At 33.4% G+C, this 13,757-nt stretch overlaps 2 protein-coding genes across 4 annotated transcripts in view; one reads left to right on the top strand and one right to left on the bottom strand.

The window, feature by feature from the left end:
• The window catches only part of LOC126966833 (RING finger protein 17), a 48,514-nt gene extending 38,539 nt beyond the window's left edge, over positions 1 to 9,975 (bottom strand). The window contains exons 1-8 of one of the 2 annotated variants that reach the window (XM_050811090.1): positions 9,463 to 9,975; positions 7,700 to 7,941; positions 6,622 to 6,709; positions 5,533 to 5,664; positions 4,842 to 4,996; positions 2,989 to 3,069; positions 2,394 to 2,660; positions 619 to 707 (exon numbers count right to left, since the gene is read on the bottom strand). In XM_050811090.1, the coding sequence (XP_050667047.1) occupies positions 619 to 707; positions 2,394 to 2,660; positions 2,989 to 3,069; positions 4,842 to 4,996; positions 5,533 to 5,664; positions 6,622 to 6,709; positions 7,700 to 7,941; positions 9,463 to 9,517 (1,109 nt within the window). In that variant the 5' untranslated portion in view covers positions 9,518 to 9,975. The remainder of the gene's footprint in view (positions 1 to 618; positions 708 to 2,393; positions 2,661 to 2,988; positions 3,070 to 4,841; positions 4,997 to 5,532; positions 5,665 to 6,621; positions 6,710 to 7,699; positions 7,942 to 9,462) is intronic. The other variant, XM_050811091.1, reaches the window with a different exon arrangement.
• LOC126966856 (programmed cell death protein 2-like) overlaps positions 1 to 13,757 on the top strand; it is a 285,939-nt gene that overhangs the window by 242,021 nt on the left and 30,161 nt on the right. The window lies entirely within an intron of this gene.

Here is a 13,757-nt window from a genome sequence, read left to right as displayed (position 1 = left end):
GCTTGCCTAGTTGCCTTACGGCCGTTCACAATATTCAGTCTATCTCCGGTTGTGGCCTACTTGAGATAAAAACCGTAACTATCGTTAGCTTTTCTGTCCCAATAAAATTATAGACGGTAACTCACCTTATCCGCACACGCTGTCTGTCAATGGGAGGACGTATAGCTTACCAGGCAATAGAAGTTTGTATGGAAATTGCAAATCACGCGTCCCAATATAAGGCGATAAGAATGACTTATCGGGTATATTGGGACAGCTTCAGATTATTGACAGCTAATTACTGACAGTAGAAGGTATTAATTTGCTTTGGGAACGGCCGTTAGTAATTCAAATAGTCATACTTCAATTTATTAAGGGGCGAAAAAGCCAATAATAATATAAGATAATAATAATAACACCAAGAACAAACAATTTTTTTATGCCTACTACTTGGTTAAGTAAGTCTTTTCATGTTTAATGTATGCCTTTATAACTTGAAAGGGTTCTATAACATAAATGACTTTCTTAATGATACCTTCTTAAAAATCATCTTGACATGTAATACCGTTACAGAGCTGTACTTGCTCGCCCCTCAAAATCTATATAAGCCTAAAATTTATCTTGTTCACTTGTACTTACTTGATAGCATCATTTGATCCACCCTTATTCAAATACCATGGTGCCTCCAACAGCCTCTTGGCATCTTCAAGTATTGCTGATACATTGACCTGAAATTAAATTCATATTATAATATACCATACATCTGAGAGAACACGAATTATATGTGATCATAGAAGATTGGTCTTTAGATTTTTTTTATGGAATAGAAGGGCAAACGAGCGTACGGGTCACCTGGTGTTAAGTGATCACCGCCGCCCACATTCTCTTGCAACACCAGAGGAATCACAAGAGTGTTGCCGGCCTTTAAGGAAGGTGTACGCGCTTTTTTTGAATGTACCCATGTCGTATCGTCCCGGAAACACCGCACAAGGAAGCTCATTCCACAGCTTTATTATTATTTACTTTATGAAAATTATTCCATAGGAGTAAAAATAGATCCCAAACAGTTACAATGGTTATCTTGCTGATTACTAGCCCTACTATGATTGTAAATCAGCAATTTTTTGGGACAATAAGAGACGAGACGAACAGGACTGTTTAACTTTTACGCCCTGCCCATTACTAATGCAGTGCCACTCAGGATTCTTGCTAAACACAAAAATTCTGAGTGGCACTGCAACTGCGCTCGCCACCTTGAGATATTAGATGTTGTCTCATTTGCCCAGTAATTTCACTAGCTACGGCGCCCTTCAGACCGAAACACAGTAAAACATTACTGCTTCACGGCAGAAATAGGCGCATTATCGAATAACTATTTAATCCAAAAAGTTAACAATCATTATTTAGTAACTCAAAAATAACAAATTGTTTAGTTTTGAATGAGCAATATATCCTCTTTTTCACAAAAATGAACCTTTAGCCCTTGATAAGACACCCGCCAATAAACCATAATTGATGCAGGAATTTCTCCAACCATTTCAGAAGTTGCTTTAGAGTTATGAGTGTACAATGGTTATTTTGCTTGTTGAAGTGCTCTTTGATTGTGAGCATTTTTCATTAGTGATAAGGATATCAACGAAGGAGTCATGGGTCGAATCTTTTTGAGGTACTCGCAGGGCCGGATTTAAACCAGCCCAATACTGGAATTTTGCTTAAACTTATAGTTTTTTATATTTTATTTTTCAATTGAAATTTTTCATTATCAACTAAACCAAAAATTATTAATTAACAGAATTAATTAATTATATCGAGCAATCTTGATAAGACTAAAAAAAAATTTTCACTTTCAAATTTTGCCGCCCTGGGCACTTGCCCCAACTGCCCCTAGTGTAAATCCACCGCTGGGTACTCGCGATAATTTTTTTGTTTCCGTCGAATTTTGGCTTGAACAGCTGAGTCGCTCTCACGTTACGTGTGAGAGGTCTTCCACTGAACCAACCGTATGAGTGACGTATACTTGATAAATCTTGTTCAACTCTCAGATTCAGACTTTTGTCGTTTATACTAAAACATTTGAAGTATCTTTAAAATGACTGTTGGCGCCATATCAACTGTGTACAAGGCAATCACTGCAATTCTGTTTTCTTAGACACCCCATTATTTTATTGAGATTGAATACTTACCTCGAAAAAAAAGTGAAATGGCGGGAAATTATTGAAGCTTCTAACATAGTAAACATATTCCAAATTTAATTTTTTTTAAATTATAACAATATTTATGGTCATACTAGTTCTAAGGCGCCTACATCTTCTGTTATCACTCTTATTTTACTATATATTATTTTGCTTTTAAATAACTCGATTTACAACTAGCACCTTTATAACAATTATTAAATAGTACATTTTAAAACATACCTTCTTTAGTTGATTAGGATCCAGTTGCTTAACAGCATTTGAAAATTTTGCAGCTTTCTTTATAGAATTCTCAACTTCTGCTTTGGCCTTTACCAATGAATCATTTTCCGCAGTCGCCAGTTTACATAACAGAGTTGTAACATCCGCCTTCTGTTTATCAATTTGTGACGTCAGTTTGGAGTAATGTTGATCAATAGTGTTCATCAGTTTTGTCAGATCTGTAGTTTCGTTTTCATTTTGCATATTTTGCAGGGAATTTCCGATTTCCTAAAAAGTAAGTTTTTATTTTAATCATGGACGGAAGAATATGAATTTTGTATATAGGGGCCTGGACCTCGTTAAAAATTTCCAGTATCCGGACATCACCAAAAACTTCTTGCCGACCCATGGTCTATACCCTAAGATCATTTATAGGTCTAGAGTCACTTGCTTATAAACAACCTATAAAAACAGGCCAGGTTTAATACTTTATTGTGTGTGACAAGCTACATCTTACACTCACGATTTGTATGACACTTTGTGTTAGTCATACACTTTACCTTCAAACAAAATCTTCAACGCAATATTTTAATCTATGAATCATTCAGATACTTACAACTGCAGTCTTTGTCAGTCTCCTATATAATTCATCAATCTTTGGCACAATTTCTGTGAGTTCTGTGATAAATACTTCATTCTGAAATATTAAAAATTTAAAAGTATCAGTACAGTAAAGTACCAAAAAATCTGCTTCATGTTTGAAAATTAAAGTTATTATAATTTTAATAATCACTAATAAAATGCTCACAGAATACTTTCATCTATTTATACTCTGTGTGAATGAGATGAGATGCATACGGTACTTAATAACTCTAGTGTTTACGTGTTCATTTACATTTACTTTTTTGACTCATGTAAGGCATTACTTTTAAGGCGCGGACTGACTAGGATTGTAAACGCTACAACCAACCCTACATTATTTGTGTTGATCATGTGGCTAAGCTGCAAATGGGCATTTATTTTACTGGTTTTCTTTTGTTTATTCAAAATTTACATAATAAATTGAAAAATTGTTCGGTTTAAGTTTTAGAAAAGTACTAATTCTATTCAATTCTTTAAAAAAAAGAATATTGTTATCGCTTAAAATTCGGAGATTTTTGACTCCAAAGTTTATTTTTGGGAAGCAACTTCCAATTTTTTTTATTGGATATTTCAAATTATATATAAATATTCTATTCGGTTATAAATTATCATTAAATCCTTCTTTGTGTACTGTATTTTTTGCGTCGGAATATTTTCATTGCGTTATATTGTAAACGACTCCCTAAGAAACCAATTTTTGTTGATAATGAGGTATGACCGCGCCTTAAGGATTTTATATTTGATTATTTTTGTTGTGCCACTTTACATATATTGTAGTTGAAATGATTTGTCTGTTAATGATGACTTTAAAGAGTGGTAATGAGTTTGTTGCCATTAAGCTCAACGAAGTGGGAATAATGGAGGCCATACACGCTAGGTTTTGCATGATGGTTTTAGCCGTGCATGCATAACCGACAGGCAAGCCCTAGCGTGTATGTGATTAAACTGTACAGTTATCGGTGCATGTACATGCAACCGAGCAAATATCAAAATTGATATTTAAAATTTAAAGAGAAAAAAAAACTTGACATTCATAAGTGTCATTTCCATGACCTACATGAATAAAGTGATTTTGATTTGATTTGATATGAAATCATTAGCGCTGATAATGGACAAAGTAATAAGTTTATGGATAATTTATTAAGTGATTGTTAATTTACAAACCATTTCTGTTAATATCATGAAATGCTTTAACAACGTGGGCAGTCCAACATACAAATGTGTACAAAAATAAAAAGATGTGGTGTCGTAGGACACCAGGTAGGAACGAAGTTCCTTCGGCTAATGTAGAATCGATACAATTTGTAAAAAATAAATCGTGTTCAATTTTATGTAGGTTTTCTTGATTTTTCTCATAAATTTTGCAGATTACTTTTAAGTACAGGAAAGTATTTAGGAAATTCAGTATTTTAGGAAATAATAAATAACGTAAAATAAAAAAAAAACGTAATCCAAATTATCAATTAAAATAACAAAATATGTCTCTTTATTTTTGTTTGACAACATAAAATTACATAGAAATAGGTATTATACACTACTCGCTTGAGTATACGACAGTCGCGCCTGCGCACGTCTCATTTAACGGTTTTATTCCACGGACTTTTTCTTACGGTTTTACTATCATATTTTTTTCAGTTCGGTCCCGCAGTAAAATCCCTATCTCCTCCAAGCCTGCCGTAAGGAACTTCGTTCCAATATAGTATGTACATTCCACCATCATGCATAGTTACAGTGAGCTTCAATGCAAAGTTTGATGTGGGAGGAAGAAGCCTCTAGAAATTTCTATGATGGAGGGGTTGAGATGCAATCAAACTTTTAAATACCAACCACTTCTTGAATGGAAACAACATCATGGTTTTTGCAAGACTTCTCACCGCCAACCATAAAACAGTCCATGCAGACTGGTTTTTGGCATGTCTTGCAGTAGTAGTCCTGTGGTTTATCTTTATGTTGATTGCATGTGCTTGGTACAATATTCAATTCTGAAAAAAAAATTGTAATATGGTGTTGGTCAGCCTCCCACAAGATGGACCTAAAAATCTGGTCAAGATCACAGGAATATATTATGTTGGATGAGGACAGTGCAGGAACTATTGTTGTGGAGATATTTGGGGTCGGTCTTTGTCCAACAGTGAACGTCTTCCGGCTGATTATGATGATGTAACTGGTAAAATAGCCCTGGGTTATCAGTCTTATTTTTTATTAGACATAGTGGCTCACGTGGTTTCCTCTCAGTGTTTAACTTTTTTATAAATTCTTAGGTGACGTCACACTGACACAGGCATTAAAAACAATGGCCCTAGCCTTTATCAGCACTGTAATCTAAATGTGTTTTATCTTAAACATACCTACACAGATCGTAATTAAATCATTAAGTGACCTATAAGAATATGATTAATGATTGTATTTTTATGATTTAAAGTACTCTGACAGAAAAACTGGACTTACGCATTAGTCTTTGTAATATGGTTAATGTTGGTTAGGTAAGGAACTTTAAAAACTATGCTGCATAACTTACCAATATTCTGAAGGATATGATCCTTAAATATCACAAAGTTTTTGTGGGTCCTGTTGAAACAGTTCAAACACAGTACAATATTACACTGTTTACACATCTTAATTGTAGGTGCATGGCACTCCAAACAGTGTCCTAAAATAAAGAGAAATATTGGTACATTATATAATCAATCAAACAGTAAGACTATTTTTTCTCAGCTATTTCAAGACAATATTGCGTGGGAGCTTGTAAGCCAGCACATACTTTATTTTTAAAAGAAAGCACTGTACAATGTACATGAAAACTACTATCTCAACACCCATCTGCCTCAGTCCTACTGAAAATGTGAGTCTGCAAAGGTTACAACATATTGAGGTAAATAATAATAAAAACGAAAATTTAATGCAAAAAAAACGTTATCTAGAAATACATTTAAATCCTTTAAAAAGTATTTTTTTTTAATAAATATTAGCACTCCTGTTAATCAAAACTAATTAATAGTTTCAAATATTTTAAAAACAATTTCTTACTTCATATTATTAAATGAATATGTAACAAAAAAAAAAATTAAATGTTATTGATTTCTGCTGATGAAAAAAATATTTGCAAAAAACTTAAGACTTGTGTATGGATTTGTTGGCACTTAATTCCTGAAACAGCTTTACTGATTTAGATTTGGTGTTCACTTAAGTATGAAGCTTATGATAATACAAGCAGGATCAGGGATGTGCATTGGTTTTCTAGTAAGGTAGGCACTGTGGATCCAACTAGTTTTAGTTGAGCTTTGGAATACGAAAAAATTGCTTACCGTAGGTATTTAGTTTCTACCGTAAGGAAAAATTGTATGAGTGGGTGTTAAATAGAAGTTTGGTTAAAAAATAACTGAATAAAATAAAACAAAATTAACTTTTACAGTGTGCTATATTTATTTAGGTTCGTAACAAGGTAGGCATTGCCTAAATGCCTATATGATATGCACACCCATGAGTAGGATAAACTATTAATCTTATTGAATCTAGATTGCATCTCAATAATAAAAAAAATATATTGAATTATTAGAGTTCTTGCAGCTTAAGCTGCAGGCGAAAATTTGTGTCATGCATAACTCACCTTCGGTAGTTTCAGTGCTTTTAACTATAGCTTCGAGATCAATGTAACATTTCCCATCTTCTTTATTTTTATTTTCATTACTTGGCTGCTGGTAAAAATAAAAATTAACAATCACTTATATTTGATTCAATATACAAATGATTTAAGTTTTCTTTAGTGTTAATTCCGCCAATATTTGTTTTTAAATCATCTCTACACAAGGCATCCTCAGGACGTGTTGTCTCGCTAAAATCTGGCACGAGACTCAAAAATTTTGGCGAGACAACTCGTCCTGAGGATGCCTCGTGTAGAGGCGAAACACGTGTCGAATTGTTTTAAAAACAAATATTGGCGGAATTAACACTAAAGAAAACTTAAATCATTTGTATAATTATGGATTTCCGCAAAGTAACGCCTAATTCAATAAATTTTCTTTGATTCAATAGTTGATATACTAATATCTAGAATTTGAATAACATAAATGCTGTTATGTATTTTTTTGTAGCTATAACAATCATCATAAGTTAATAATATGTACAACTGCATACCAATACTGTTTTTGATCCAACTTGAGAGATAGGATAGTTTTTATTTGGATCATGATGTCTTAATACTTATTTAATTTCAATTTTATTTTTGTATGAACAATTCTGTGAGATATTTTTTTTTTACAGTTTGACAGTTCTCCTGTGAAAACTAAATATTAATTGCAATGATTTAGTTAATTGTAACTGTTTTATAGTCTAATTGTAAGTATCACAGATAATATCAAATAGTTAACATTAAATACAAATTACTAAGGTAAGTATCAAAATTTAACATTAAATAGCCTTTATTATTTTCAGTCAGTTTAATACATATTATTATTATGTACAAGCTCAAATAAAATATTTTTTACAAGATGATCAGGCCTTAACATATAAAATAAAATTATATTTCTTTGCCTATGAAATGCCTATAGGCCTTCTCCAATTCTCCTAATAGTTATGGTCCAGAACAAACCCTGGTAAGACATGAGCCATGATGATTTTTTTTTTTTATTTATTTTTTTTTTATTTTTTTATTATGACTATGTTAATTGATAACTATATATACTTACATTAATATATTGTTTTGCCAACTCTCCAAGCATGTAAACATTGATAGGAAACAGATCATATAGTGAGACCTTGTTCTCCACCAAGGAAGCCAGTTCTTTTACATCAAGGGTCATATCTTGATGGCATGTTTTGCATTCTATTGGTTCAGCAAATTTTACCAAATTCCTCACACAAGTTTCACACATTGAGTGCCCACATGAGAGAAACAATGGAATGTTACCATATGCTTTTCGGTCAAGAGCTGGTAAAAATTATATTCATGTTAGTTAAGCCTACAATATTTTAATGGTATTATTTATCCTAACATTAGACAGATTTTATGATTTTTGTTTGAAGCCTTTTAAATCAAATTCAAATAGTATCTGCTCGATCCATTTGACTGTATGCAACATAGAGCAGCTCGAATTGTCGGGGACTCAGTGCTCTGTGAACGGCTGGATCTCTTGGTGTTGCGTAGAGACGTCGCTTCATTGTGTGTCTTCTACTGCATTTAATGCGGGGAGTGTTCCGAAGAGCTGTTTAACCTGATTCCTGCCGCCAAATTCCACCTTTGCATGACACGCCACAAGTTAGGATATCATCCACACCATCTGGATCCTCCGTGTCCTCATCAGTCATCAGTCCTCCACAGTGCGGTTTTCAAGGAGCTTTCTCCCTCGTACTACAAAGCTGTGGAATGAGCTTCCTTGTGTGGTGTTTCCGGGACGATACGACATGGGAACCTTAAAAAAAAAGCGCGTACACCTTCCTTAAAGGCCGGCAACGCTCTTGTGTTGCAAGAGAATGTGGGCGGTGGTGATCACTTAACACCAGGTGACCCGTACGCTTGTTTGTCCTCCTATTCCATAAAAAACAAAAAAAAAATAGATGAAAAACTTTATTGCAACAAATTTTTTGAAATGAATTCTTAGAAATGTAGAAGGAAATGTGTGTCATTTGTTACTACAAAGATTAGACTGTTTGTAATCCATTGTTTATATAATCAGCAAATTGTGACTTTTGCTTTACTGATAAGGTTAGGGCTTTCCTGTGTCAATCCTATTAACACTGTAGGGCAAATACAAAATATTATTAATTAAGGAAAGCCAGTTGTCCAAATGGTTAAACTAAAACATATATATTGTGGGAGTTAATTCTCTCACATGTTCACAAAAATCAGTCCTATTTCATCACATTGCATTCAATTCATATTTATTTATTTGCTTTTAAATAATCAATGGAAGCATTACATCATCCAAGGATCCAGGGAATTCCAGTTGTGAATATAAATCTTGCTAAATTTGCATTTTTCACTAGATAAGTCTTATTGAACTTTCTTGGAAGAAATTCATGTGTTTTGATTTGTTTTTTTTCAGATTAAAATGAATATTCGACTATAAGTTTAAAAGCTCTAACAATTCTCCCTCATTTTGCAACATCTTATTTATGTGAAGTCGGAATTTCAGGTGTAGGTAGTTGTAATAAAGTGCAACTTTGTGCACTTTGAACTATCAAAGAGTGAACAGAGTTTCAAACATAGTTTAAAATTTTGTGCATAACTATTTGTTTTGTTAATATTTTTATGCTATTTCGGCTAGCAAGTACATTGCTAATTGAAGAGGTTTGGGAACTGTCTATTGAATATGGACACTTTTAAGCAAAGGATCTTGGCAATTATGTCGAATTTTAGTCCCGCGCACCGTGTATAACAAAAAAATACTCATAGACCGGAAAAGGATCAAGTGCCTTTACATTTATTATTTAGAGTTAAGTTTTAACTTACCCTTTAGGTGATAAAGCTGACAACAATTCGGACAAACCTTTACTATTTTGCCCATGATAATTATGTTATTTTATCTTATGTAAAGATGTTTTTCATAGCATATGCTGTATGATCAAAAACAGCTTATTTACAGTGATAAAAAGTCTATGAAGTTTTTCGGATCCAATTTGGAAAACAAATGCTAACTATCAATTAATTACTTCTCAAATAATTTATATTATTTACTGTAATGAAATAGCTACATAGGCACAAATTCTTATCAATTCAAACGTAATAAAAACATATTAATACAAATTACAAAGTGACAAACAGAAATACGTAATCTGAGCCAACGCCGGTAATCAAACATTCAAACAATTCTAACAATAATTAACAAATGAAACCGATCCCGGATCCGCGATCGACAAAGAGAGCATAACCACTTCATTTCACAAACGGGAGTGCCTGGTGCCATAGAATATAGTATATAATAGATATATATATATATAAGAGATAATAGAAAAGAAATGTCGCTTGTAGGTATTGGTAATTTACAAACGTCACTGTCACACACGAACTCACGAACGAGTCATAATTTTTTTTTTCTCATACATGCATCGAAATATTGTCATTATTTTTTAAAAAAGAACACGTGAATTTTCGGGGTGCGCCATAGTTCACCTAAAATTTCAACTCCGATAATTGGAAATCCGAAAATGTTCTTCCTAACATTTTTCATACTAACAATCACAATTCCTAAATTAATTGTCTCTAATGTTAATAATTCCGAAGCATTCAACTTCATAATGTCAGTAGCAATAGACATTTATTATACTTCTATTTGTTTTCCTATATTTTCTCAACATAACCATCGTTTATACTATTATTCAAAGTCATTTCTTTTTTGTTTAGATTTCTTTTTATTCATAATGGACCCATCAGCGATTGGGTACGCGCGAGCAAGCTCTTGCCCTTGCTGAGAGCAAAGGAATGATTCCAAGTCAAAAAATTTGTAATTATCATAAAAAACCAATGACGATTGTATATTCATCCAATCGGACTGTGGGCTCTTTTATATGCAGTAAAAAAGCATGCAGAGTCAAATCTAATGTTAGCCGAGGAAATGGTACTTGGTTTGATGGTATTCGAATAACATTACCACAAGTATTTTATCAACTACAATTCATTAAAATTGGTTATGTTAGAACAGTTAAAACAACGCACAAGCCGAGCGTAGCGTGCCGCGGCAGCGTTTCCCCCCATTAACAAATTAGGGAGGGGGGAGGTTAGACTTTTATTTTGGTTTGAGTATGAGTGAAAATATTATGGTGAGTATGTTTAGGGATAAAACCGTTATGATAAAAAACAGTAGGAGTTTAAATATATTTACATTAATGATGTTATTAATTACAATTTTCGGAAACATCAGTGTTATGAGCATCGCCGGTAGCACTACAAATAGTATGAATGAAAACTTTAGGATGAAAATTTTTAGGAAGAATGATCATTCGGATTACAAATAGTTAGGAAGAACAATTTCGGATAGAGAACTTTAGGTGAGCCAATATGGACCCGAATTTTCGGGCAAAGAAAATCAAATTCATTGCATGAGCGTTTTTGAATTTGGAACATTACAACGCTCCTGGAATGTTTTATGAAACGGCGTGCTGGGGTTATTAAATACTCTTTGATCGGATCTCTTTTGTCATTCTTGGCATACCAGTCTCTTTGCTTAGTACAAATTGCGTTTACGTGACCGTATAGCCATAAGTGCGATTGCCTGTCGGCACAGGTAATAAAAAAATTGGCGGCAAAGCTGAAAATTCCTCTTGATTTGTTATTTACATACCTACTTACATAATAGATATAAATTTAATATTAATTAAATTAAAAAAAGTTCTAAACGGTTCAGAGAGTGAAATGGAGATTGATTGTACTCCATCAGATTTAAGATCAGAAGCCAAATTGGCAATGGAAAACCTGCTTCCAGCGAAGTCAAAAGAAAAATACATGAAAGTCAATGACGTTCTATTATCTATACATAACGTCATTGAAAGTATATGAAAATATATGAGTTGGAAAAACGAACATTTTCTCCGAAACAGTATTTTTGGCATATTTTAATGAGATTACTAAAACTAAAAAGCCATCTACATTATGGGCAATTTATTCCATGCTGAAATGTACAGTTCATGTTAAAAACGGCATTAACTTGAAAAATTATGGGAACTTGACTACTTTTCTTAAGCGACAATCGACCGGATTCAAAAGCAAGAAATAGAAAATTTTTACTGGCGAAGACAATTTTTTTACAAAGCCTCAGATGATATATATTTAGCAACAAAGGTTAATTTAATGTATAATATAAAAAGTGTGTTTTATTTCCCTGCATTCTTTTGAGAAAAGCACTATATATGCCTCGGTGGAAAATGGCAATTGCCTGACTCGTATTTAGTGAAGTCCTCGCCTACGGCTCGGCCTTCAAACTCATACTCAACCTGCAATTGCCTATTTCTTGCCTTTGCAATAATGTACTATTATCAGATTTCTCGCTCATACTTATTGGCATATCGGAACTCTCGCTCGCACTGCTAGTGTTGTGTGCAACAAAGAAGGGATTTGTCGATAGTCATTAGCAGGTTATTAATTAAAAGGTTAACGAAATAATGCAAAATATTTTTTAGGGGATTATTTTTAATATCTGCTTTTAAACCATACAATATATTAAATGTTATACAACTTAAATTAATATAGTTATACATATAACAAATTTTAAACAGGATCAAAGATCAGCTTAAAATATTAATCTACGTCTATGTCATCGTCTGAGCAGCTATCGCTGTCATCTTCATGTAAATTTATTATGAGAGGCTGTATTCTCTGATCTCTTAAAATGGCCTTGGCTAAATCGCGATCCTGTAAGTCCTCTGCATGCCTCACACATTTTACCCAGTCCTCTTTGGATATATTCCCCATAGCTTCATGTAAATGGATATCGAGGTCTGCTATTTTGAAAGTACTTTTTTTTAATGCCACTTCACCCTTTACGTCTTGTACCAATACCAATTCAATAGGATTATTAATATAATCCTGCTAATGCAGTTATACGGTGGCAGCCGAAAAACTTCGTGACCATGCTCAATTGTCAGTTGGCCAATGGCATAAATCTTTTTTGGATTGCTTTGTTTTACTTCAAATATTAATTCTTCTTTTATGTCGGCATTTGAGAAGAGAATGTTTTTCTGTTGGAGCCAACTTTTTTTCCAAGACATTGTCGGTATGGGATCTAATTGCTTAGAATGGTAGCTGGCATTATCTAAAACGTTAATAGATGGTTCTTCCAAAACTCGTAAAAAGTCCTTAAACCACGCCATATATGTATCCGCATCCATTTCTGTTTGGTGATTACCAAACAGAATGGATGCGTCTTTGGATTTCACAGCTCTGAAAACTAATTTTTCTTCTGGTACAAGGCCTGTCTTAGCGGAACCGGCGTGACATACAATCAAACGTTGTCCTTTCCCCACGGGTTGATTTTCAAGGCCACTTTGATCATTTTCTCCAAGCCACATTTATTTTCTGCACTGGTTTTGATTGAAAAGGGTTCGTTCATTGATCTTACAGATAAAACCGAGGACGGGTATCGTTTGCCTTCTTTACTTAATGTATCAAGTTTTCTTAAAAACTCCAGTCTAACGCAGACGATATTCATCCATGTTTTTTTTAATTTGTAACCTATTTTCTTTAATATTTTTTTTCAATGATGACTTGCCGCACTTGCCCTTAGCCAGCTTTGAATCTTAGCCACTGTTGAGTATTCCCCATAATCATAAAATGAATAAACAGTGCGTTGCAACAAACAAACATCGAAATTGTCGATACTTGTAACTGTTTCTGGTTTTACACATGTTTCTCTTGGTCTAGATGGATGGCCAGATTCAAGTATTTCTTTCTTGACGTTGTCGTGTCCTAAAATTATACATTCGATAATTTTTTATGACTAACTGCACGTGACTATTGACAATAAAGGTCAGTAATTTGCTCCTTCAATGTAATTATTAATTAATACGAAACTTCATGAGTCAAAAACAAATGTCAAAACGGCCATCATAGCGTGCCATACGTATAAGTGAATATGTGTTTGTGAATAATAAATACATTTGTGAAGGTACTTGAACGTAGTGTTTCAATTCTCTTTGAAGGTACTATTAAAGTGGACAAACTTGGCTTATCAAACTTAGCCCCCCAAAAATAATTTTTTTCTATTTTTGAATTATCACTATCGCATATCGTTAGTTCGTAGTTTGTTCTTAATT

Source organism: Leptidea sinapis, chromosome 11 (assembly GCF_905404315.1).
Source record: "Leptidea sinapis chromosome 11, ilLepSina1.1, whole genome shotgun sequence".
Lineage (NCBI taxonomy): Eukaryota > Metazoa > Arthropoda > Insecta > Lepidoptera > Pieridae > Leptidea > Leptidea sinapis.
The sequence above is the reverse complement of the archived record's forward strand: the minus strand, read 5'-3'. Positions and strand labels throughout refer to the sequence as shown.